At 48.7% G+C, this 26,550-nt stretch overlaps 2 protein-coding genes across 3 annotated transcripts; both read right to left on the bottom strand.

The window, feature by feature from the left end:
- Positions 1–159: 159 nt before the first annotated feature.
- Positions 160–23,386, bottom strand: fnip1 (folliculin interacting protein 1). Of its 2 annotated transcripts, XM_037468400.2 has the most exons (17): positions 23,161–23,386; positions 15,301–15,430; positions 13,045–13,283; positions 12,886–12,960; positions 12,557–12,648; positions 11,861–11,944; positions 10,103–10,174; positions 9,217–9,355; positions 8,238–8,439; positions 8,063–8,148; positions 5,291–5,437; positions 4,260–4,429; positions 2,526–4,086; positions 2,260–2,425; positions 1,977–2,177; positions 1,779–1,894; positions 160–1,462 (listed from the first exon to the last, which is right to left on the bottom strand). In XM_037468400.2, exons 1-17 carry the CDS (start codon positions 23,250–23,252, stop codon positions 1,384–1,386), a joined length of 3,651 nt encoding a protein of 1,216 aa, XP_037324297.2. In that variant the 5' UTR covers positions 23,253–23,386; the 3' UTR covers positions 160–1,383. The 2 variants fall into 2 exon arrangements, with proteins under 2 accessions (XP_037324297.2, XP_062414067.1); XM_062558083.1 differs by lacking the exon at positions 11,861–11,944.
- Positions 23,387–23,694: 308 nt separating this feature from the next.
- On the bottom strand, positions 23,695–26,372 carry LOC119215127 (uncharacterized). The gene is made up of 7 exons (XM_037466998.2): positions 26,031–26,372; positions 25,740–25,822; positions 25,256–25,574; positions 25,039–25,170; positions 24,881–24,920; positions 24,730–24,785; positions 23,695–24,643 (listed from the first exon to the last, which is right to left on the bottom strand). The coding sequence occupies exons 1-7, from the start codon at positions 26,119–26,121 to the stop codon at positions 24,312–24,314; spliced, it is 1,053 nt and encodes a 350-aa protein (XP_037322895.2). The 5' UTR covers positions 26,122–26,372; the 3' UTR covers positions 23,695–24,311.
- Positions 26,373–26,550: the final 178 nt, after the last annotated feature.

Below are 26,550 nucleotides of genomic sequence, written 5' to 3'. Positions count from 1 at the left end.
CATCTTGTAGCTCCAATTTCCTTCTATATCTGTTTAAGAAATATTGTATGAATTTTGCATCCTTAAAAAAAACCGAAAAGGAGGAATAAAACCCAATCAGATGTGTTGGAGCTCCTGGATCTCTGCTTCTCCGTGAAAACATTCCCACTGACAGACAGATTCTTAAAATCGGCATCTTTATTGCACAACATTCCCATAAAATTGAGAAAAAAAAAGATAATTGGAGGAGACATTCTGTACAAATACATGAAGAAAACAGGAGTCTGTACAGTTTACATGAACCGCTTCACACTAAATAAGTTACACAACGAGGGGGCAACGCAGACGTATAAAGTCGGGACTTTATTATGTGAAGGTGACGGGCGTCAAGGATCCATTCCACCGACAGAAGGATCTCAGTTAAGACTGGGCTCAGAATCTGAGGGGGGGCGGGGGGGTTTCAGAAGAAGAAATAAAGGCCCCAAGATATCTGCCCTCGGAGGAGGATTTCAATAAAAACAGGTGTTTGTTCTCAAGCTTTTTCAATATTATTTTACCAATATTACACATCGGCCTTAACTCACTAGGTTTTGTCCAAATTTGAACGCAGGTGAAGCCAAATTAAAGTCAAATCAAATCACACCCAGACTAAAAAAAAAGAGACAGAATCCTCCCTGGGAGCCAAGAAGGTGTAGTTTAGTATCTCCGTGAGTGAAAATAGTGTTAACCAGTATATACATATATTTATTTATTTATATTTCCTCCCACGGCAACACGTTCCCCTCTCGAAGCCGTAAACATTGTAACAAAAAGACGTCTATAAAAATGTGAAAATAGTTCAGCATTTGGGTCGATGAAGCGTTCTGATGCAAAAATACGACGATCCAAATTTCTGACGTTTCCCTTTTTGTTTTGAGGGAGAAGAACACAGCATGGAGTCCTCTGATTAAAAGAGCGGGACGTCGTCATTCTGCCCGTGAGGACGTCTGAGGTAGAGCTGGACCTGTGGTCAGAATGTTACAGCCACTTCGAGCCAAACGGGACCATTAAGAAATGTGGCTTGTAAACAAATGCATGAAAATAAGAAGAAACGACACAACTGGCAAGAGATTGATGATGCTCTCAGAGATATTCACCTCCAAGTGGTTTGAACCTATGTCCCTTGTGTTTAAGATTGTACAAAGAGGAGGAGGAGAAAAGCCAAAAGAGAAGCAGCAGGAGGAACTGGGCTGACGTCCTGAAGGTTCCTCCTCATCGTGGAGAAAGTCTTTGGTTTTTAGGTCCGAAAATACAACAAAGAGTTTCAACATTCAAACAGCTGGAGGAGGTTGCTTCAGTTAGCCCACCTCGACCCCATGCAACATCTGCATTACACCACGTTGAGAGGGGGAGGGGGGGGGCAGCTCACAGCAGGATCTGGGCCACGTAGGGGGAGTGCGTGCTGGCCACGGCCGCCAACAGGGGGAGGTCGCTGGACTCGATTCTGCAAACCAAGGAAATGGACGTGTTATCAATAAAAACCCTGATTATCTAACATTTTATTCACCTCCGTGATTGAAGGTTTTGTTATGTTTAAATTCAGCCATTTATGATGTTCACGTCATCTGAGCTACTTATGCTGATGAAGCAGTCTCTTCCTACACATTCAGCATTGTTTACTCCTGTGTTTCTAAGTAGTAGAATTATTCATCTCAGAATGTTGCTGCCACCTGCTGATTGTGTGTGTGTGTGTGTGTGCACGCTCAGACACACAAAGCAGCTTTACGGCTCCTGTGGGGGAGGGGGGGGGGGCTCCTTACCCTAACACCATGCCCAGCTCCTTCACGTGCACTCTCGTCTGCCCCTTCAAGTACTCGGCGAGCATCTTACTCTTGAAGTAGATTTCCTGCAGCCGGTCCTCGAGGTGCATGATACACTGAGGGGGGGGGGGAAGGAGAGGCATGGTTAGTGACGCTGATGGCGCTGATGGCGGCGCACTGACGAGTCGCCTCACGTACAAAGTTGGGCGAGAGGTTGAGTTTGTAGAGCTGGTGGGTGGACTGCAGCAGGCTGGACACCAGGCAGGACACCAGCACCTCCTTCCCCAGCTTGTTGGCGTCCATGGCCCGTCTCTGGCTGCTCGCCACCTGCACCGTCCACCTGTCCGTGTCTGCTACAATGCAGACGGCCTCGGCTATGGGCTCGTCCAACACTGGGTGCTGCAGGGGGGGGCAGAGATGCATGAGACGCATGCAAAGAGGGGGCAAAAGGAAAGGTTGGGGGGGCACGGCAGCGCTTTACCTGAACAGCATGGGTTAACTCCGCCGTGAGGCACTGCCGCAGCTTCTCGTCGCCAGGCAACCCGTGCAGAACAAAGTCCGGCACGTAGGTGGGGCAGTAGCCCCCGAACAGAGAGCGCCCGAAGTTGGCGATGCTCGGCTTCGAGTAGTTCTCCACCAGCTTCGACCTGCAAATCGAACCCAAGCGGAACATGAGGAGGGTTCCTGTTTATAAATGAGGAAGAGGAGGAGAGGGGGGGGGGGGGGGGCAATCGCCCCTATGCTCACCCAGGGAACGGCACCAGCACTTCCTCCTGCCAGTCCTCCGTGTCCTCGCTCTCGCTGTCCCCCAGCGCGCTGTCCGAGCTCTCGTTGCGCGGTATCTCCCACTCGTTGACGGGCGCCGCGCCGCGCTTTTGGTCCTCTTTGTCGTGGCAGCCCTGAGGGGCGGGGCCTGTCGGCGGGGGGCCCTTGTCCTGCTTGGCGGCACAGCCCCCGCAGCAGCAGGCGTCTGAGAAGTCCGTGGAGCCGCACCTGCACCTCCTCTGGACCTGCGACAAAGGGCCCCCCTTTACGGCGACGCTACCCGAACCCAAACCGCTCACTGCACCCTGAGAGCCCCGGAGCGGGGGGGCTCCCCGGGGGTCCGTGGTGCCGGCCTCCTGGTCTGTAGTCCTCGTTCCCACAGTGTCCTGCTGGCTGGAATACTCCTCAAAATTGTCCAGACAGGTCGGCGTCCACTTACTGGACACCCGCTGCAGGGCCGGCGCCCCCTTGGTCGGTTTGGTTTGGTCCTCCGATGCGTCGGTGCTGCTGGTCGTTGGCTCCGCCCCTCTCTGCGGCGGACGCAGGGGGTGGAGCTGCCCGCGGAGATGCTGCTGCTCCAGCAGGTGCTTCTTGTAAGCCTCGTCCACCTGCCGTCTGCGGCTCTCCGTGTCCGACTCAGGAGACATGGAGTCGCCGATGAGGAAGGTGACCTTGGTTGCGGGCTGCTCTTCCTCCTCTTCCTCCTCCTCCTCCTCCGTGAGAGTCATAGCCACGGGCCCCGGCACGCCAGTCACCGGGTTCTTATCCGGGGGCTTCTTCTCAAGGGGGAGTCTTAAGGTCCGCGGGGACGGCACCATGATGGGTGGGTCCCCGGTGCCGCAGGGAGCCCCCTCTGTGTCCACACTGGTCGGCGACGGACTCGATGGAAGGGTCGAGGGTGCAGATGGGACGGGGCGGTCTCCCTTGGTCTCAGAATCCAGCACACAGACCTGCTCCCCGGGGGGCGCCGAGCCGACGCACAGCACCTCCTCCAGCTGGGCCTTGGCAGCCGGCGGGCAGCTGGACTCTCTGTGCGCCCCCCCCGGTTGGGCTGCTTCTGGAGTCCGTATTACAGGGTTGTGACCCTGCCTGCGCCCCGTCTGAAGCACACTGCTCTCTGACCCTTGACTCTGACTGCTGTCCTCCTCCTCCTCCTCCTCCTCCACGCTCCCGGCGCCAACCTCCACCTCCGTGTCGGTGTACGTGCTGCTCTGGAGGCTGTTGTCTGACGGGTAGCTGCCGTCCTCGGCCTGCCGGCCCTGGGCCCCATGGGACAGGTAGTCCCCGCTGGGCTTGTGGACGGTGACCAGGACGTAGTCGGACTCCTCCACCTCCCCTTTCCTCAGGGAGGTGGTGATGAGGGAGCCGGGCATGACGATGGCCTCGTCCTCGGCGCTGTCCAGCATGTGGGTCTCCAGCAGCTCGGAGCAGCGGATGAAGTATGTGAGGACGTAGAGGAGTCTCTGCACCAGCTCCTGTCTGCGTCCCACCACCACCGTCCTCGACAGGCGCACCGGCGACCCGATGGAGCCGTACAGGTCTCCTGCACACAGCGGCCCAACAAAGACATCACACCTCATGTGCTCACGGCTGCAGGTCTCGTCTGCGACCACTAGGTGTCACAGTGAGCTCCCTGTCTGCAGCTCCCGCATCACTAAATATAAGATTTAATGGTGCTGTGGTGATAAGTGATGTTGTAGGTGGGGGGGGCCTCACCTAGCTGGGCCCACAGCGGGTTGTACGGGTGCGTCTTTGCCAGCATGTCCACGCTCTTGGAGGAGTGCTTCTCGAGGAAGATCTTGATGGGGGGATGCCCGTTGGGCATCACGGTGGGCACCCAGGCCAGGTGATTGGTCAGGATGGCCGTCAATAACGCCGGGAGGAATCTGCAAATATTAGAACAGTGGGTCGGTCAGCCGGAAGCGGATTTTAATCCCCCAAATATGTGCTTCCCAGTGGAGGCACTTCTTCCGCTTCCCTGCACTTAGTTGGGTCGTTTGGGCTCTTCGTGGGAAAACTGTCTGGACACCACGTACACACATTGTTTGCAACACACACACACCTGATTAACTTCCTAACCCTGACCACGCTTCCACTTCCACAGGACTGAAGGCCCTCGCGCTAGTGAAGTTGTGATAAACAAACGTTTTCCTTTAACTTTCCGTCTTTGTTTGTCTGACAGCTGAATTTTACGCCGCTGACGAGGGTCAGAACACACACACACACACATCAGCTCAGTGTACCGACGTTTGAATACGCAGCGCTGTGTTCAATAAAAAGCCTCCATAACCCATTCAAACACGCACAATTAGCAGTGGTTTGTCGTGGCTTTGTAACAGCAACAATACGCAAGTAGAGCCTGGCGGGGATCTTCTCATTCACAGCTCCTCTGATTCACTCACTCACACACAGAGACGCTCAGAGTGAGTGTGTGTGTGTGTGTGGAAGAAAGGCCATAGACTGTGTGGATTAGAACAGAATGAATAGTGTGTGTTTGTATGGGAACATGTTTTATTCTCTTGACTCATCCGGGAAGTACCAGCGAACCAAAGATGTGGGGGAAAGATGTGTGTGTGTGTGTGTGTGTGTGTGTAGCATTGTGCAGCCTTGGTAACGTCCTGAGTGCTGCATGACTTTCCTTCTTGGGGAGTTTCTCATGTTCAGCAGCAAGGCTCCAGAGGACGAGGATGTTGTAGGTGTACAAATTGATTTCTTAAGGAAAGAAGAGAAGAAGCGAGCCACTCAACTGGTTCTTGGAGGCCTGCTCCATCAGCAGGGCGAGCTCCCTCATGAAGTGACCGCACAGCTGGTTCTTCTCCGACGCCCCCGACATCATCGTCAACCAGACGGGCTCGGCCACCCGGGGCATGGTGTACAGGTCGCAGATGGTCCTCCTGCAGGTACAGGTGAGAGAGGGATGGTGGAGACGGGGACAGCCAATGAAAAGGGAGGGAAGACAGACCGCCATTGTCTCTCTCGGGGTGAACAAAAGCCATCTCAGTTCCGAGGCCATGGGAGACCCAGGCTGTGTGCGCTTGTGACGATGTAACACACACACACACACACAGTGGTGTGTGTGTGTGTGTTGACCATTGAGGGACTGGAGTTTCCAGTCTCGACTTGAGGCCAAGCAGTGACGGGGGGGGGGGGGGTCTGCAGTTTGAGGAATGCAGAGGATAGGGCGTTTTTTAAGACCGCAGCTGCTGCATTCTGGGGGTTTCTGAGATGCCAAACTGTGCAGGCCCGATGTGAGCTGCCCACTCGCTGTGGAAAAAGATGCTGCTGCACATTAAGGCGACCACTTTGCTGCCCGTGCAAATTACACATTTCATATCGGCTTTATGTTTTGTTCTTATCATCGTCTTTTTCCACCTTTAATTGCAATTAATGTTATTATAATATTGTCCATTATAAATCACGCTGTAGTTGCTGCTACATTTGATATTGCAGCTCTTTGGTCAATTCCTGTTTTTACATCAATTCCTGTTACCACATCTCTGAAGAGCACAGAAATGTGGTATAAAAAAGTTTTAGCACATTACTCTTATTCCTTGCAAAGCCATATTACATTTAATACGTCAATAACCAAACAATGATTATATCAATATATTTTTAAAAGGAGCAATAAACCTCCAGCTGCCATTGCCCTGGGTGGTCTGATCACATGACACACGAAGAGGCATAAAGGTTCTCGGAGGTCGACTCTGTTTCACTGGAAACCAGAGACCTCAACCAGGTCCGTCCCGTGAGCTATAAAGGACCTGGTGACGGAGGAGACGCAGGCCGGCTGCGTGCGGAGAGGACACACAGGTGTCCGTCAATGTGACCTTCACCCGTTCTCCGGTAATCCGGCTATTTCAGGTCCGAGTGTTTGTCCAAAGAAAACAGGAACACACACTGTTCAGCGAAAAGAAGAACCGACTGACTGCAATATGGTGAATGTTGCAAGTAGTTCTTAACAGTGGAGCGTCGTGCCATAAGACCTGCTGATCAGCATCAAAGAGACACGCTCCAAAAACAACTCCCATGCTGCGTGATCAGGCTCCTCGCTGTCCGTCACTCCAAGAAGAACATGCTTTATTCCCAGAAGAGACGTGTGAGATTTGAGTGATGGCTGCATTGATGATAATTAAAAGAGGTCATGAACAGGGTTAAACAGAGCGTCACTGAGGCGCTTCTTGGATTCCGCTTAGTCGTCCTTCCAAGAAGGAGTCACCCTGTGGTCGACTGATCCGAGGCCTCTGGTGGGGCCACTTGACCCCAAAGCGTCTGCAGCGCCTTCTAAACCGCAGATCTCTGCAGCAGCAGCCCCTCACGTGCACTTTAAAGACGGCATTACTTCAGCGCGCAGGGAACCAATTAAAACATTTCTCTCCCCTTCTGACTCGTGCTTTGGTTCCTCAGCGCCGTGGAAACTTTCCGTTGGATATCGCACAGGAAATTAAACACTGCGGAATAAGTGGTCGGGCTTCTTCTCCACTGGAAAACCACACAAACCTCAGAAGACGCCGACGTGACATTTATGTCCACGTGCCTCTGGTGAGCTGTCGCCATGCGGCGCTTTGAATGCAACTACGTCAGACCCCCCCCCTCGGCGTCCCGAAGGCATTTCCTCCCGTCTCTTCCCGGCATGTTCCATGAAGTCGAAGCCCCTTAATGGCAAAGGTGGCTCCGCATATATTTAGCCGCCGTCTAAGGTGAGATTTTACAGATATTTAGTTCAGCTTCCCTCCTGCTGGCACTCGCATATTATTTACTATTCTGGTGCCCGTGGCCAGCGTCTGAGGCAGATAGGGTTGCCACTCGGGAGGCTTGGGTATCCGTGGCCACCAGCCAACGATCACATGACTGCAGCGACGCTGCCTGTGTGTGTGTGTGTGTGTGTTGGGCAAGTGAAAGTTGTGGTGGAGACAAGCATGCGTACACACACTGTTAAAATGTGTTTGTTTTATGAGCGCAACATGGATACGGTGCTGAACACCATCACAGATACGCACAACTTTAGAACCTAAATCAGCTGGGTTTTACGACTTTGTGTCTGACGTCAGCACAAAGAATTGATCCAATCGTTACCTGCCGCGTGGAGGGAATCTAGATAAAGCATTGTGTACGAGGAGTAACTGTTGGCTTCTTAACCTTCCAGCCAAATAAGCTTCTTTAAAAACACAACTGAAGCCCCAAAAGCAAGAACTCCCAGCATGCACCGCGGTCGCAACGCAACATCTGTGGTCAGCTTTCGACAGGTAGGGCACGGAGAGTCCCTCCTTTCTGTCACTATTTCTACATCGCTTACTGGCTTAGCAAACATATCGACAATTAACTTTTAAAACAATCTTTAGACTGTCCCCCAGAAGGACATTCATTTGCATAAGTAGAAATAAGCTTTCATGTTTCAGTTGGGTCGACTTTAAAGGTAGAAATGATGAGACATCGTGTCCATGAAGCCTCCATAAAACGGCGTGATGTAAATTCATGGCGAGCGCCTAAAGTGGAAACAAATGATGTAACTGTTGTCCAACCTGAATTCGTTGAGCCCGTCCACCATCCGGCTGTAAGCCAAGGCCCGCTGGCTGGCGTCAGCTGACCTCCGACTCATCATCATGGCCTTGAGAGAGAGACACACACACGTCGCACTGTGAGAAGAAAGGAAAAAACACAGGAACCCCTCGAAGGGAAAAGCACCGCTTAAGTCACCTGTTCGATGGCGCTCTTGAGTTTGTTCATGTGGCTTTCGAAGAGGGGGAAGTGGGAGAAGAAGAAGTCCTGGAAGCGGCTGTTCTCCTCGGGGTCGGGGGACAGCGTGAAGATGACCCCGATGGCGATCTTCTTCTTCCGGGCCACGCCCAGGCTCGGCCCGCCGCTCTCATCTGACATGTTGAAGCTCTCCTCCACCGACCTGATCCGGACATAAAAGACACCAACATGAAACCTCACCACGACATAAAGATATTTATCAAACACAAAATAAAATACCCAAATTAGGTATTGTCTAAAGTTTTGGTAAATTTTGGAGAAATCTACAGATGGAAACAGAGAGAGTAGAAAATTAACTAAATGGGTTTTCTTTCCACTCGTCTGAAAGAAAACTCAAGACTCAAAACGCCTGATTGTGCGAGTAGTTTCTCTCCTGAAGCAAAGAAGCCGTGTAACTGGTAAAAAGAGGCTCATGGGGGGGGGGCTGCATTTACAGTGACGGGCCAACACGGCATCCTGTCTAGTCACAGCACTCTCTGTGTGTGTGTGTGTGTGTGTGTCTGGATTCAGAGGAAGTCCTCGTAGGATAAACTCTACAGAAGCCCGTCAGAGGCCGTGAGCTGGAAAACGCATCTCCCTCTGCTATTGTTCACTGATTGGTTGCACACTTGTGGAATGTGTTGAGGATGCATAGTTATTTATGCGCAATGTAAAAAATAAAAATAAAAACGAGAACTCTGGTAACGTCACCGAATTGAATTAAAGCTGATGGCTTTTCTAGCATTACATACACTTCAAAGATTTGGGAACTTCTTCTATTGCTGCTTTTGAAAAAGTTTGTACACCTCCAAGTACAATGATCGGAATCATTTACCAAAATGTCTTTTTTTCTCTCACAAGGGAAGCCAAAGGCAGTATCAATACTAGCGATGGCGTCGGTAAGAACCCTGGCGATACCAGGTGTTTGTGTGATGCTCACCAGCGGGGGAAGACGCCGTTCTCCAGGCTGGTGGTCTGGCTGCGGAGCCAGCGGCGCTGGTAGCTGGACGCACAGCTGCTGTTGGTCAGGGAGGAGCCGGGAGACGGGAAGGGGGTGATGAGCAGGCTGCTCAGAGACGCTGCAGGGCAGTGGAAGCAACAGATGAAAGGATTAAGGTGGGTGACAGAAGAAGGAATCAGACCGTGCGTGGGGGATTACTCATCGTGTACGCACACGCACTTGAAAAAGGACAGATATCGAAAGCACACAAAGAAAACAACATTCTAGCCATTTACTGTCACTGCTTTCTCACGGGAGCTAACATCAGTTAGCCTGCTAGCTGCCCCATGCTGCGGTATGTCGGACAACCTGTCTCCACGCACGCACACACAGTTATTTACAGCCCAGGCAGCTCGCGCTGAAGGGTCACATGAGCCGCTTTAGAAGTGTGTGTGGAGAGATAAAGAGAGATAACTAGGGGGGGGGGGCTTATTAACTGGTGGCTGCTTTTCAGAGCTGCTATATTTAATCCCCTACATGTGACCCGGGTTTGAGCAGAAAGCCCAGGTCACCTCGTACCAGCCATATGTTAGAGTTAGAGTTGGCGTTTCCCTTTCACAAGGTTTACAGACCTTAAAGGCCCGGTAGACTCCTCCACTATCTCCCATCACTGCAGCCCCTTTTATTTTGTGATATAGGTCAAGCGTCTTCCTGCTGCATTGGGAAGCTGCAGCCTGAGCATCAGGGTGACGGAACCAATCCTCACCCAATCATCTCCTCACTTCTCTCGTCTCCACAGGAATAAAACCTAAGCTGGATTGAAAGGACGCCTCGCTGGGCCCAGCGCAGGTCGGTCCGGGCTCTGGTTTGCGTCTCGTTAACATACCTGACCTGGCGATGCCGCTGTCCCTCTCCTCGTGGAGCCCTCGGCCAGGCATGTCCATGGGGTGACTGTGGCCTGGAGGGAGGAAGAAGAATGGAGAGAGAGAGCGTGAGAAACACAGAAGAAATCATGGACCAGGGATGCTGAGGGTGCTCTTCTACTCCAAACATGTACAGAAGCTTATGCTTTTACAGGCTTCACCTCCTCAGCATCCGCCTGTGAGCTACAGAAAGAAAAAAACACAAATATCTCCACTGCGTACAAAGATCTAACTTGCAACCAAGTTCCCTGTTGTAATGTGACCAGGGACTGAGTCACCATATGTACTGGTTCACACGGTACATACGGCTCATATAAGTGCTCAGCGTTGGACTTATATATAGGTATATGTATATATAGAGATCTAGATCTATAGATCTATCTATCTAGAGATATAGATACTGTGAAACAGGCGATTCTCATGCTGTTAGTGCGACAACAGAAACAAGCGGATCACAAAGCGCTGCATTGCAGGACGTTGCCCACAGCAGCTGAGACACGTCTGCACGACTCAGATGGAGGACATTTGCTCCGAGACGCCGTCCCCGTCAACGCTTTGCTGTAAAAACGGGACAAACTGTCACCGCGTTGGTGGGCAGAGGAGTGAAAACCACAAACAAGGAATGATGATGACACAGCAGGGTGTTTTCACTGCGCTTCACGAGCATAACGACGCCAACCTAACGGTGCCCTGAACAGGATTGTGGGTAATCTGCATGAAGCAGAATTAGAGTTTAATGTTGTCTAGATCCTTGTGTTCTGTTGCTGGTGTGGATCCTGATCAGAAGGACCGTGTCGCAGGAGAAGAAGGAAGTCTTTGCTGCCAGAGCATTTTTTTTTTTGCAGCACGCTGCGCTTTATTTTCTCTTTTATTGTTGCTAGGCAACGACAGAACGAGCCCCGTCTTCCCGCTTAACGTGACCTGTGAACTGCAGTTTAAATGAATGTAAAAAAACTTACCTGATATCTCAAGGGAAGCATTAATTCTCCCTAATGAGCAGCGGAATGTTTTCAGTTCATATCTCTACAGTGCAGATTCATCGTCATGGTTACAGCAGTACCGGGCAGGAGAGACAGGTTTTCTAAGTGTGCGTCAGTGGCGGTGGGAGATGCCTGAGGATTCCCCACTATGCCTGCCCTCACCCCGCCCCCCACCCCAACCCACTGCAAATTGAGCAGAGAAACAGCTACTCCCAAGGTGCCCTTCAGCAAGGCCTTTCCCCACCAGCTGCTCAGGGGCATCGTGTCCCTCAACGTCCCCACGACCACGACAATGCTGGACAGAAGGTCCAGTGAACGCACTTGGAGAGCTGCAGTTAGTGAGTGATGAACAGAGAGAGGAAAGACATCCACTACATCGACTACAGCCACCGACACCAGAGAGAGAGAGAGAGAGAACACGTGCGCACGCACACACACACACACACACACACACACACACACACACACACACACACACACACACACACACACACACACACAGAGAGAGAGAGAGAGATTGGGTTTGAATCTAAATGTTCAGCCTGATTGATCTAATTTAGAAAGGATAGTTTCTGCAGCTTCTATCAGAGCCATGTTATTTACAGCATGCTGTGACTACTACTACTACCTTCTCCAGTGGTCAATTTCACCACACAGGCATGCAGAGCCATGGCACACACACACACACACACACACACAGGCATGCAACTGGCACACATCAGTCAGCTTTTAAGCGCCAACCTGAAAAGAAAGAGGCGCTCTTGATGAGGCGCAGAGGGCCCTGTTCTGAAAAGGCCCGCCTCGGGCTGCAGAGCTGAGAAAATCCTGCGCAGCACAAACACAAAACAAGTAGAGAAAAAAAAAAATAAGGAGGAAGAGGGGAAAGAAAGACAAAAACACAAACATGAACCGTGGTTAGTGAATGAGGAAAAATGGCCACCTCCTGCTGCCGGACCACCTCTTAGCAAACATCTGGGTTACAGGAGCGTTTTAGTCTGCAATTAGAATATGTGACGTCATCGCTCACAGAAAACATTTGATTCTGAGGGGGAAAGGTTGATCTTTGATGTCTTTTCTTTGACGATGACAGAAAAAAAGCACAGACAGATAGAATATGCCGACCGCTCTTCATATTCTCCTCACTACAGAGGTAGTGCTGCTCGTTTAGCTGTTGATGCGGAGGGGAGTGGATGCAGCCTGGTTTGTATGTTCAAGCTGGAATGTTCAGGAGCCAGAAAGCGAGACACTAAATTCTTCACAGTTCTACTTAAAAAATTCAAGGAAATTCAGATGTAAACAGATGTGTGTGTCTGGATCTTTCTCGGCTTACACAAGTTGTTTCTGGAACATTTTGCCCATTTTCTACTCTGAGAAACAGGGAGGGCCGCCCATCGGTTGCTAAAGGGAGGTTTGTTGTGGCACTGTTTCTATGGTTACCTATGTTCCCCAGGTGGCTGCTGGGCCCCGTGTTCTGATCGGGCCTTAAGGTGTTGCCGTCCGGTCCGATGAACTCAAGGCTGTCCTGTAACCTGCAGAAGAATGATTCAAACAAATATATGCGTGAGACCAGGGAGAGAACATCGTGTTGAACCAGATCCAGAGGGACATAAAGACACTGGGACACATTGGAGAGACATTGGGACACATTGGGGAGACATTGGGACACATTGGGGAGACATTGGAGAGACCTTGGGGAGACGGCGGCTCACAGGAATCCGAGCGGGAAGCGCGCGCTAATAAGCGTGTGTGTGTGTGTGTGCGCTTACGTGTTGAGGCTGCCGTACACGCTGCCCCCCGTCCTGGCAGTGAAGACCTTACTCAGCATCAGCTGAGGAGGCGATCTGAGACAAGGATAAATAACATGCATCAGATCCTTTCTTCACATGCAGTGAAATCTACTTCTGAGGCATCTTTATTGTGGTTACCTGATCTGGTGGATCTTTAGCGTGGAACCTTTGTAGCTCATAGCCACCGAGCCAAACATCATCTCCCCCAACATCACCACGTCGGACGAACACCTCGAACCCTGGAAGCGGATGCCCTGCTCCTTGGTCTCCTTGGTCTCTGAGGTGCAGGAGGAGGAGCTGTCCAGGGAACTGCTGCTGCCTCCAGTGGGACGCAGCTGGCAGCATCTCCCGAACATCTTCGCCTGGCCTTCAGTGCTCTACGGGGGATATCAATCAGAAATACGAGTATTACAGGAGAAACAGCGCAAACACAAGCTCTAACTCTGCAGGGGGTTAGAGTTACATCACAACGCACTTAGACGGCACAATTTGAGCTGGTGAGAGTATAAGTAGATGATGAAAAAGCAGATTGCTCAGATATTGAGCAGGTAATAAACGCGATGAGCCTCTGAAACCATAAACAGTAAGTGTAAGCAAGTAAAAAAGTAAAACCACCTCCATCCTTCACCTATTAAACGTCACCTTTACTAATTCATTCTAACGAGTCTCAACTATAAAAAGCCACCAGCTCATTAGGTTCTTACTAGAAAAGACAAAATGAAGGAAAATATAAAATCCAGAGGCACTCGTGTCATGTGACCTTTGTAACTTGGCAGCCTTTTGAAAAGGAATGCATTTGGGAGGGTGTGGAGGGGAGAGAGAGGGACGTGTGTGTGTGTGTGTGTGTGTGTGTGAGTGAGTGAGAACTGGGCTACTAGCTAACTTTAAACCACTGTCAACGCAGGGGAGGAAGAGGAAGGAGACAAAGAGAAACAGAATGCGATGAGGAGACACAGATTATCCTTTAAGCTTCATTCTGGTTCACGTGTGTGTGACTTGTTGTGTTGCTATTTTATCATTGATGTGAAGTGTTTTTGTTGTGCACACACAAAGAGCGAGAATGTATTCAAGTGTGTACTTGTGTGCGGGTGTGTTTGTGTGTGTGAGGTGTGTACACACAGGCCAGCAGCATGTGACTGCCAGTCATATGACTCTTTCTGGAACTCGTGAGCGAGCAGCACTGAAATCACCCCCCCCCCCTCCTCCTCCTCCTCCTCCCTCTCTCTACTGCTGCTCTGACTTCATCCCTCTAACTCCTGCAGCTTTCACTCTCTCCTTGAACACTTTTTTCACTTTCTTTCCAGGACCAGATTTAATCTCCTAGCTGGCTCCCTCTGTCCTGCAGTTGTGTTCTTTCTGACCCTCAGGCCCTTCGCTTGTTCCTGCGCGCGCACACACACACACACACACACACACACGCGCGCGCACGCACGCACACACGCGTCCGTGGTGGCGACGTCATGACGACGCGATGAAGAGGTGAAGGTGCAGAGAGAAAATAAAAAAGACTGCAAGAAGGCAGGCGAACCGTGTGGATGAGATGGAGTCTTTAAAGGATGAGAGAAAAGAGAAGGACAGGTCAAAAGACACTAGGAAGACGGGTCGAGTGCTGCAGGAAGAAACACTAAGAAACATGAATATGGAGGCAGAGGTGGTTGAGTGACTTTAATGAAATGGTTAAACATCAGGACGTAAAGGCAGACAGGTAAAGATAAAGAAAAGGTAGAGCTTTATTTACAGAAGGGGACAGACAATCAGATCAAGATAACCAGATCCTTTCAGAGAAGTAGAGGACAATAAAGACAGAATTAAGAGGACGCAGGAGGAGAATCTAGCGATCCATCAGAGTGAGTGACAAGGCTGTCATGTGAGGGTGAAAGAATGCTGAGGCTATTTATCACTGCAGAACAAACCAGTTGGAGTTGGACAGAAACACACAGCAGCATATAAAATATCCAACATGGTATTAAAACAATAATAAAAGCCAGGTGAACGTGTGTTAATATGTTTGAACTTAGAGGGTGTTGCCGCACGCACACACCCTGATAAGAGTGTTGTGACACGTCACATGGGTTCAGGTGATATCTGCCTTCATAGAAACACAAGCCTTCAGTCATTCTTTTTTTGACTAAGCAACTATTGGTGAATTATCTGAATTAAAATCTCATAGCAAATGTTGTTCTGTTTCTCACTAAAGCCCCATGAAGGGAATAAACAGAACAAGAAGGGGAACACATTGCTGCTGCGTCCTGCGGGATCAGCAGTCACGTGACCTCTGCTGCTCGCCGCACCTCGGCCACATTGATACCCGTGCTTCAAGAGGTCAAAGCGCCACAACGGATTCAAGAATGCTGTATGTCTCACGCACACAGACACACACAAACACACACTCACGGTGATGGGCGTTTCCTCCGTGGTCCTCTTTTTGGCGCTGGAGTCGAAGAGGACGTTCCTGCCACGCCGCTCACAGTCCTGGTAGACTATGAGCCGGATCTGACTGGGCTCCAGCTGGGGGATCGGCCAGCTAGGTGGAGGGAGAGGGGAAGCAGTGAGGATGATTGGGGGGGGGGGGGGGGGGGGAGGAAATAATGTGATTATTACAAATAAAGTGAATTAAGGCCCCAGGGCTCCGTTAGACGAGCCGCAGTGAACGACAACAGGGAGGAAACATCTCACACATGCTTTCACGCGTTTCTCATCGTGATTCTTCCTGGAACTTTGCACATTAGAGTCAATGAGCTCATGCTGCAGTAATAAAACACCTCCTAAACAATGTGGAGCTCAGCAGCGCAGAAAGAAGCAGAGGAGTAACACAACTGTTCTCACTGTGAATACGATCCTCATCGTAGGCCTTTTAAATGAAGCAGGTGATGACTGAGTAAGGAACTTTTTATCGTGGAGCATTAGTCTCCCATTTCTCTAAAGGTATCCGCCAGATGTCCGGAATGCCGGAGCTTTGACTGCCCTCTAAGCAGGAGGGGGGGGGGGGGCTAAAGGTAGACATGATGTACAAGCGTTACATAAAGCCCTTTAAGCCCAGCTCCCTCCCAGTGGACACACTGGAGCCCACCCCATTCCATAGCTACCATCCATCCGCCTCATTTCTAAATCAGTGGAGGACACAAAGATGGAGACAGCTGCCCAACACACATGCAGATCTACAGAACTACCCGGACAGCCAGCATAAACAGGGAAATCACTACATTCTCCTTAATAATTTGAGGGGGGGGGGGGGGGGGGAGCAGTCTTCACTTGCATTTATTCTTTCCAAAAGGGAATGGTTATTTTGGACGTTATAAACTGATACAAACCAACAGTTAGTTAAGCCGACTCTACCGGCTCCGTGGCTGTTGCTAGGTAACCAGCCATTTCATCCGGCTCATCTTATCAATGGTCATCGGTCATCTCAGGTAATGAGAAGGGACGTAGCTTGGGGGGGGGGGGGGGCAGCTGTACAGACGACGTGTTTTATGCGTGACCCGATGGAGGGAGGGGTCCGGGAGAGGACACTGAGCTGCAGCTAAATATAGGCCTCATAATTGGGGCGGGGGCCCTGACACTAGTGTTTATAGTAACACGGGCCTGGAGGAACAGTTAAGTCTGATTTCACCCGGCAGACAACAAGCTCGCTTTCAACTGTTGGCGAATGAGCCTCGACGGGGCAGGGAACACCGCGGGGTTGGGGGGGTCAGTGTGTACACAGCACCAGGCATGTGAGCTGCTATTTACCAAACAGGCTGATGTTGTTTTAAGTCTTTAGTCAGATGGAAAGCAATCGGACAGGAGGAACTCTTTTTGGGGGGGGAGGTGGACTCATGGGGGGCAATGCTGCTCAGGGAGCTAGTCAAGCCATGTCTGCAGGGAAACATCTCGCTGCCGAACCAGTACGGACCAGGCATTGTGGGTATTCACCAGGAGGAGCCACATCTCACTGCTAGTGTTTGTTGTGTTGTCGTCCGTTGTTATGCACCAACCGCCAGGTCAAATTCCTTGCATGTCTGAATAAATGTTCCTGATTGACACTCATCTTTTTGCCCTTTGCCCATCCACATTTATTCAGGAAGCGGATTATCAAACACAATAAGCCAAGTACTCGGGCTTCATTGTTGTTCTTCTGCTCTGATGTTCAGACCCATTGTTGATAGCAGTGGATGTTCAATCACTTTCTCCTGCTGGTTTAACTGGGAGACGTCATAACCGGCCAGCTTAAGTAATCGGCTAGAATTGCATTGCTTAAGGCTGAGTCAATATTCAGCTCATGGGTTTGTCAGGTGGTCGCTTTAGTCACATGTCTCCTTGCAAATGTACGACTGATTTAGCTGCTTTTCTGCTTCTTCAGAGAAAGCAAAAAAGAAATTATTTCATTTGGCCACTATCATCAACTGGTAAAATGTCAGGAGGATCAGGTTGACTTTCTGGGAGAAAATTGGGTGCAACACTTGTGTTGTTTTCCCATCAGCCCAGAGAAGATTGGAATAATTTTGACACCAACATCACTGGTTCCTTTGTTTTAAACAGAGAGAAAGATGCAAGCAAGACGGAACGAAAACACGGGACAGAAAGACAACGATTAAAAGACAAGAGCCCTTTTGTGAGCCGCAGAGGGGAAAAGGAAAAGTCCTTTAGAGGAATAGATGAAAGTTGAATGAAATGAAATGCATTGAAAGTTGCTCAAGAGAATTTAAAAAAAGCTCAGCCGAAACAGAAGCACATGTGACGGGAGGCAGAAGGAGAGCGAAGGAGGAAGCGTCCCATCGCTGAGCTTGTGACAGAACAGAGTCATTCATAAAAGCAGCACATGACTTCATGACCGTTACATACTTGTACCACTTTGACCTCCAGTGTCTCAACCACAGTTTCAGGTGTGTGTGTTTCCTTGTCCAACTGTTGATCTGATAAAATTGCAGAAATATACATGTGCCTGGTAACAGCTTTATTTGGGTTCAATTTCAGACAACAAGCGGGGCGTTAGGACGTCTGAACTGAGTCACCTTCCTGAAAAACGTTATCCAACCTAAGATCACAGACATGCAAAACCAAAAGTACAACTCCACCCAAGTACGTGAACACCACACGGTTTTACTTTTCTAATCAAACGATCAAATTTTTAAAAAAAAAGGTGTTCTAGAAAACCTTATTCTAGAACACTGACCTTAGAATGACAGAACCATTCTTGCTACATGAATCTGGAAACTCCGTCCAGATGGAACCAGTCCACTGGTTGCCCACGGCAACACTTCAAAAAGAAACAACAACAACGACACACACGCACCTCCTTTGACCAACACTAGCATGCCCACTCTGATGCAGACGCCTGGTTAAATGGTACAGACTCCTACCTGGGCATCATCGCGACTCTGCCGGTCTTTCCCCAGCCTTCTTCCTCCCTCCCTCCCTCCCTCCCTCTCTCTCTCTCTCACTCCCAGCCAAAGCGGAGGGTCTAAGAATAGCAGTGAACTAAATTCACACAACAACATGAGGCTGTCAGGTGATTGCAGGGGCGCTGTGTGTGTGTGTGTGTGTGTGTGTGTGTGTGTGGACGGGACAGAAGCAGCGGCGCAGCGAGGCTCGGACCGCCTGCTGCCACAAAGCGCCGCGGTGAGAGAGTAACAGTGGGGTATTTGTTTGTGTGTTGTATCTCTCCCCGGTCTTCTCCGCCCGCTTATTTCCATCATCCATCCGTCAATCGATTAAAACAAATAAGAGAGAAACCGATGTGCCATTTTGTCCTCTTAGCATGGAAGTCTGGGAAGAAAGCTTAAAGAACACACAGCTGCATGTAAACAGGAGTATTCATTCTCATTGGCCATGTGAACAGCTCAGTGGGAACATGGCCTTTATCAGAATATTCTGTGCACGTCCACAGTCAGGGAGCAGCGTCCTCATTTGCTGCTGGGCGGAGAGTGAACACCGATAAAAAGTTCCCTTGACAGCAGAGCGTGTGACATCAGACTTCATACTGACCTCAAAGAGGCCCTCGCTCTCTCCCCACTGGAACATCTGTGAGGCGTGTGGCTCAGCGTGCGGTTACACGAGTATCCCCTCGGAGCGAGCTGTGTGACGCCTCTCTGCTGCAGAGCCACAGTGCTTCGCCATCATGAACCCGATCGTGACCTCACGCCGATCACGTGCATCAATGCACTGCTCACATGGAGCATTCTACCAGACATGCTCTTTCGGGGTCGCATCTCGACTTGACCTTCTTGGGAAAGATGATTCAAACGGATTACAAAGAGGACGTGTATTCCACGGGCCTCAGTGTCCCAGCAGCTCGACAAACTGTTATCAAACTGTGTGTGTGTGTGTGTGTGAGAGAGTCCCAGCTCCTCCGCTGATAGCTGTAGAGCAGTTCCTCTTATCTCTTGGATATCTGTAGTTTTATTGGGGCATCCTCTGCATGTACGTTTGCAGAAACACATGGACGTGATAACGCTTCGATAAACACAATATATAAAAGTGCTGCACTCCCTGGAGTGCGTTTTAATTAAACAGCAGCAACTGGCCACCGAGCACCTGACTACCCGCTAGTTCAGGACTCCTGTGATCACATGACTAAGTGGATGCTTCAACGCACAAAGACCAGTGGACAGAGGACGGTGGATCATCTCCATCGTCAAAGAGGCCTGGTCTCAGCGTGGCAACTGACTAAAACAAAGGTGCAGTGCATTTCACAGGGATGACGAGTACAGAAGAAACCGTACAAACACTATGCAAATGTGTAGATATTTGCGTTCATATCTTTTTACTTTGATGCTTTTTTTGCCACAGTGTGATGTCTGTGTTTAGATTTCATGCATTTGAGTATACTTTTATGAAGTGTTTTTATTCTTGCTAACTTTATTATGTTTTTACAGCATGGTGTAATGAGCTTTTGTTTATCTTAACACTGTGTGTGTGGGTGTGAGAATGACTACGTGTACACTGGAGGCCTGAGTCACAACTTCTTCTGAATCAGCAACACATGACCTGTAATGAGAGCACGTCTGTGACTGCGTCACAAAGGATCACATGACCAAAGCGTCAGAAGGTATCGGGACAGAAGGTCGAGGGTACAGAGGTTTATTCCTTTACTCCTACCGTCAAGGTTAAAGTGCAATATTCATCTTTGAAACAATAAGGGAACAGAAATATAAATATTGGGACAAAAGCCAGGATAAAAAAGGTGTTGCCTGTAAGTTAGCGATCCAGGTTCAAATTTAGGCACAACAAAAATACATTCCACAATCCAGCTATTTCGATAACAAAGGGTGCAGAGAGCATCTCTCTACATGATCAACAGCAACAAAGTGTATTGAATACCACCAGCATCAGGTGTCAGAAACTGATCACCAACAAGTATCATTGGGATTCTGGGAATTCTCTTATGAACTTGTCAAAATATACAAGGTAACATTACACCTTCTTAGCAAGTTTAAAAATGTAAATGTGTTCTGAGTCGACTACAGTAAACCAACTAATTCTCCAGAACAGCCCACCGGAGGCTTCCCTCAACCAAAGAACTCCCTAGTTGATTAAACTCACAATTTGATCAGTGAGTTGATTAATGGACGCATCTGTAGTTCCTCCACAAAGAATCACAGGAAAAGTCTTCTGTGTTTAACAGATGTAAATACATTGCTTAGACAGTCAATAAAAATTAAAAAAAAGCATAAAAGTATCACATAAAGAAAAAGATCCTAGCAGGCTGGGATCAATATGTTAGATTTAGAAAAACTAATAAGCAAACTGCCTCGTTATCAGTTCCTGATGAAGCAGGTGTGTCCTTATCAGATGACTCAAGGTGAAACTATAAATGCTTCAGTTACAACGTGACGAACAAAACATGCTGAAATGTGTGAAAAACGGGCTCCGTTTGAACAGGACCTGCAGGCCTAACTAGCTGTTAATCTGCAGCACTCACCAGAATGCTACCGCGTGTGTGTGTGCGTGTGTGTGTGTGTGTGCGCGCAAAGCTTTTTCTTTAAACTACATCTTTACCATGACCATTCCGTTCTGAAAGTGGTGACTTAAAATAACCCTGGTAGAAACCTGATGACAGCCGCCCGTCTTTGCACATAAAGTAAGAGAAGTAGTGAGCGCACATGCACCCTTATCTCTAGTCATACAACCTCTTTATGGAGACGGCACGTAGCCATGTGACCATGTGATCGCCTCTCCCACATGACAGCCTGTGATTGATGAAGGCCTCACATGACACACTGCAGTTATGAAAGTGCAATGAAAGAAGGAAGCCGTGTGCTAATCAGGAACCTGAAACGCCGTCAACCATCAAAGAACCCTCACTAGAAAGAAATCTCATGTGAAAAAAAGGCTTTTTTAAGAGGATCAACTCTAATTTGCCATCTTTATTCCACTTTTTTTTCAAATTTAGTACTACATCAAATTGCCATGTGCACCCAGAAAAAGAAAAGCTTGTTACTAAAAATCAACATTCAAATGTTTCTCTTAACACCACTTTATTGAAATGTCTTTTGTAAAATATATTTTTGTAAAAGTTAATCAGTATCCACTCATTTGTATAAGAAGCGAGCAGATACAAAAAGCCTCCCCATCCGTGGGTGCTCGTGCGTACGCACAAACACAGCTATATTGAGTTGCACGGCGCGGGGTCAAAAGGGAAGTTTCCTCCACAGGCCTCAGCCAGAAAAAGCAGACTGGCTGGGGGGGGGGGGGAGGGGGTGCGCACCAAGCCACTGGCTAACACTCAAGCTTTTCGACTGGCTAGTAAATGTGCCACGAGCTCTTGGTGTAATGTATGCTGTAGCCTGGTCAGGCGCTGCGGTCCTGGGAAACCGGAGAGGCCTTTTGAGGCTTCCCTCACAGGGCTCACGCACTGTGCAAAAACACACACACCTTTTGGGGTTCTTCTATTCATCACTTGAGCAGCTACTTTATAAAAGGGTATTTGCATATTTATACATATTGTGTACAGGACAAGATGTTGCTATAGGTGGTGTATCTGGACTGAACCATGACAACGTAACCGGCACACAAAAGAGGAAGCCATGGCCCCTGGCATCAGTCATCCAGTTATTTACTAGAGACACCAGGAACCCCAAAACATTGGGCATGGTCCCCAGAGGCTAAATCGTTTGCGCTGATGGAATAAAAATACAGTCAGCCTAATATTATTTTCACCAAATAGGAACCATCCGTGATCTACTTGTGAAAAGTAAGCTTGTGTTATACTATTCAGTATTCAGTTAACAGAAAGGTCTGTTGTCTGCCTCCTTGGTGGCCGAGCAGGACCAGAATAGGGGGGAAGCTTCAGATAAAAAGTATGTATCCTCAATGTTGGTCTCACTTTAACAATGATTATTGTGTAAAAACGTGCTATATACATGCATCATCCTTTTTATATGATTTAGTGGATGTCGGACTACTACAGCTAGTGCCGTGGTTAGAATTGGGATTCTACACCATCTTGCATTTGTTGTTAGCATCGCTGTCATGAACTACGTCTGTGTGTCTTGTTTACACCAGTGCAATGTTTTAAATCAAATGTCTTCTTTTTGTGAATGCTGGGAATTACCGGTGCGACACGCTGATTATCGTAACACTTTTGCCATTGTGAGTCTCCGTGGGGTGGGGGGGGGGGGGGCGCTACTACAGCAACCACATCACATGTCCCGTCATTGCAGAGCACACCGTGTCCTCCCCTGACCGGGCGATGAGTGCAGTACCGTCGCAGACTGCACTTCGAGCTCTGGGTTACCGGTGTAACGGTTAAAGTGGGTCGCTCGTGGAACCGTTACACCGGGGAGCTAACGCAGACAGCAGCCGCAGGCCGAACTGTGGTTGCCAAAGCAACGCTAAAGGGGAGACACGCTAGAGGGGGGGGGGAGAGACACGCTAAAGGGGGGGGGGGAGACAAAGGGTAAAGAGAGGACACCGCTGCGCCAACTTCTGAGCGGTGGAACCGATTCGCCGCTTGTACCGCAGTACAGGAAGCGCTCTCACGATCGATTCGTAAACGTGTTGTTTCCGACAGAACACGAGTGTTGACGAGCGAGAGGCGCGAGCGAGCCGAGACAACAGGAGCGAGCGCGTGCAGCGTTTGTTGGGCTAGCGTTAGCATGTTAGCTAACAACACTTTGGCTGGATCGATTTCAAATGAACGAAATGAAGCAGCGTTGATTTGTAGAGTCCCTGCAAGTTCAATGTTTACATAAAATAAAGGCGCCATGCTGGACGCCATAGCGCGAGACTTAAATTGACGTTAAACGCACACATACACACACAAACAGCAGCTACCTGAAAGCTGGGTCCTCTTTGCTGCATCTCGGCAGCGGACACGAAAATGCATTCCTCTTGTTGAAAAGTTTTTGGAAGAGAGTCGGAGGCATGTTGTACCAAAAATAATAATAATTTGGTACAGGGGATCTCTTCTTGTCTTCCTTTTTTCAAATCCGAGAGCAAATCTTGCTCCCTGTAACCGTCTCCATGAGTGTCACAGTCATATGACAAGCATTAGTCACGGGGAGCCGCTTGGTAACCCACTACATTATTCTGATTGGCTACCCGGAAGCTGCCACTAAAAACAAAAATACCCGATTGGCTGGTTATTTTCAGCCATGGTACCACGTGGTCGGTAGATGTTTTTTTTTTTTTGCTGTGTTGATGTTTTGTTGGTTAATCGTGACAGCATGAGATTTTTAATAAAAGTTAATTTTAATTAAATCAAAAGACCTACATGAAAAATGTGTAAAAGCAGAATTGTGTAGAAGCAAACCAAGAAAGCTATTAAACAATTATTGTTTGATTATTTCTATTTATTTCCCCAAAATTCATTAATTCAAGACATTTTTGATGACCCCCAGTGTATAAAGGCAGATAAGTGAGAAAAAAAGAAAAAAGACAACCAGAGAAATGAACGTACAACCGGCTCTCTCACATTTAGTATTCAGATGAATTATTTGAAGATCATGCCAAAAGAGTAAATACAAAAGCTGATACAACACCATACAACATACATTTTTCACGTGTAGAATTGAGAAAAAACTCAAACAATCACTGTCTGGCTATTAGAGAGAAGATGGCTGTTCAAGAGGACACGTCTGACATCTAGTGGTCGTTTAACACCAGACACTGTTTTTTAGTAATAAATAATAAAATAAAAAAGAAAGCTTGTGTTCTGTTTGGATGCATTTTCATAAAACCAGACATGCATCCGCCACAGTTTAAGCCTCAGGTTGTATGGTAAAAAGATAAGGTCCAAGTTGAGAAGCAGCGTGTGGCAACTCAATGAAATATTATTTTGAAATAACACATACAAGTACAAATTCCCTTTTTTCCTGACGTGTGCACAGCACATTTTTTTAAATAATATTTTACATTTTTCATAGATGACGGGAGGGAATCAAATAAACCAAAATCCTTACACACAAGACTTCTGGCTTCAGGTGTCACATTCTGGGAGCCTCCGTCCACTCGAGAGCCGTGAGGGGGAACAGAGGAACCCGCCTGAGCTCCTCACGCCTCGTCCTCAGCCCCTCAAAGAACGCGTCCCTGTCGGCGGCGTCGATGAAGTCAAAGAACGTGGCGCCGGACGCCGGCCGCTCTTCTCGTGTGCTCGGTTTGGGCTCGGAGGCCTCAGCTGTGACGGGGACCTTGAATGAGACCTTCTTCTTGTACGCGATGGGCCGAGGGAGCAGAATTCTGTCCGTTGTGTTTTCACGGGACGGACAGAATGAAGGCTTTCTTACTTTCGGAGGGATTTTCCACTCAAAGCTATTTTCTGCAGATTGAAGATTTAAGAACAGACAACAATAGCCTATTACTTTATTATTTGGTCCATTGTGGAGTTTAATCTAAAGTCTTTACCTGATTTAAATAGGTCAGCGTGTATTTGGGTCTCTGCTTCAGGTCCTCTGTTTTTGCTCCATAGAGAAAAGACGTCAATTAGCTTTTGGGAAAAATGAGTCTTCTTAAATAATACATATCAAGGGATTTCCCAAAAAACTGACAAACTCACTTGATCCCACAAATCCTTTCAGCCTGAATCGTAGAGGTTTCTGCAGGAAAATAAAAGTTTTGGTCTGTTCTATATGAATAGTTGTATAAATACAAACTGTTTTCAAAATTTGTACTTCTCAGTTGAAGTCAATTATTTGTATTTGTTCATGGCGTTACCGATGATGTCGGAGAGGTTGGGTGAGTGATGCGTGCGGATGCTCTCAGCCTGGCTCACATCCAGCAGGGTGGAGTTTTTTGCATGAAGATGGAGCCCCAGCAGCTCCTGCTTAAAGGAGGTCATCGTTTCCACTGTGTACAGAAAAGGAGACTTTTAAAAACCCACAGTAGAATATCTTCATATTGTGTTTGTGAGTGAATTGAGAAGAGCCCACACCACAGCCGCCTCCTCTTAGGAGCTCTGGGGAGGGAAGACTGCTGCTGGGGGTCAGAGAGGATGCTTCCTCCTCCTCCTCCTCCTCCTCCTCCTCATCACAGCTGACCGCTGGGTCTGACTCCGTCGCAGAAGATGTGATGCTTTCCAGAGTCTCTGTCAAGTTTAGCGGGGTCATGTGACCCGATTCAGAGGCCTCGGGGTCGGGGGTCATCGGGGGACCTGCAGGTGAGTCCGGCTGGGCAGATGTTTGAGGAGTTCTGAGGGCTTCGTCTTTGAGCTTCTCCCGAGTCGATCTGCAGGGGACCAGCTTGATGCTCACCTGAGAGTTTAAAAGGTGAAGCGAGGCGAGAGAGAGAGAACGAGAGCAAAACTCTCAGGAAAGATAACACCTGGAGTGTAGCTTTTCCTTTATGAATGAACTTTTAGAATATAAGTCAGTCTGTAGTATAAATATAAATATCTCCCTACTGGTCATAATACTCACAACCTCTGGAACGTCCGTCTCCTCCGTCTCGGGCTCCTCTGGAAGTGTTTCATAACGCTGCTTGTGCAGAAGTCTTCTGCTCACTGAAAGGAGGCCATGTACACCTCTTTGTTTGTTTGGGTCAGCTGTTGCACTATTGTCTGGTCAGTGAACTGAGTTTAATCGAGTATTGATCTCTTTCTCGGACTATGTGGATACTTCATTCCTTGACGTGTAAATCCTGCTGCAGCTGTGACTGAACCTACAGAAGCTAAAGACGTGTGTGTGCGCGTGCGTGTGTTCGTCTCTTACTGACTCGTCTTCTCAGGGGGGCTTTCACCGGAGTGTCTCGTTGCCTGTGGACCCCCCCGCCGCGGTTCCCCCGGTACCGGTGCGGACCCATTTCCGGGTAAAACGCGGTGGACGATGAGTTTGTAGGAAACGAGCCGCTGGGGGGGATGAACGCCGGAGGAGCTGCTGCTCACGAGGCGACCTGCGTGATGCTGAAGGAGCTGCTTAGCAACCGAGCGAACCGGAAGAGCCGATCAGGGCCGCACGGCGTTGTCTTTTACTTTGAAAGTCTTCAAAGGGAAAACTGTTTTCATTCATTTTTATTGTCACCATTAAATTTAAAGAAACAAATCTTAAAATAACGACTGACTATCTCAATTAATTCTTAATTAGATAATCGATAGTGACTTATTATAGTGTGTGCACGTCATAGAGGGAAGAAATGCCCTCGCGTTCGTGTATGATCAAGTTTAACCAATCAGAGACTTCCAGTGACTTCCGTGTTGTGATTTCTGACCAATCAAGAACATGCCAAATCAAT

Source organism: Pungitius pungitius, chromosome 16 (assembly GCF_949316345.1).
Source record: "Pungitius pungitius chromosome 16, fPunPun2.1, whole genome shotgun sequence".
Taxonomy (NCBI): Eukaryota; Metazoa; Chordata; class Actinopteri; order Perciformes; family Gasterosteidae; genus Pungitius; species Pungitius pungitius.
This window is presented reverse-complemented; position numbering and strand designations above follow the sequence as displayed.

Bases quoted from the DNA above. Each gene is read 5' to 3' on its own strand.
- fnip1 (XM_037468400.2), bottom strand. From the start codon at position 23,252: ATGCCTCCGACTCTCTTCCAAAAACTTTTCAACAAGAGGAATGCATTT. The intron at 4,430-5,290 runs GTTGAGTGGCTC...TAATATTTGCAG, and splicing joins GAGCAGGCCTCCAAGAACCA to ATTCCTCCCGGCGTTATTGA. The intron at 1,895-1,976 runs GTACGTGAGGCG...CCCCCCCCTCAG, and splicing joins TCAACCTCTCGCCCAACTTT to TGTATCATGCACCTCGAGGA.
- LOC119215127 (XM_037466998.2), bottom strand. From the start codon at position 26,121: ATGGGTCCGCACCGGTACCGGGGGAACCGCGGCGGGGGGGTCCACAGG. The intron at 24,921-25,038 runs GTAACGCCATGA...ATTTTCCTGCAG, and splicing joins CAACCTCTCCGACATCATCG to AAACCTCTACGATTCAGGCT. The intron at 24,786-24,880 runs GTGAGTTTGTCA...TTCTCTATGGAG, and splicing joins GAAAGGATTTGTGGGATCAA to CAAAAACAGAGGACCTGAAG.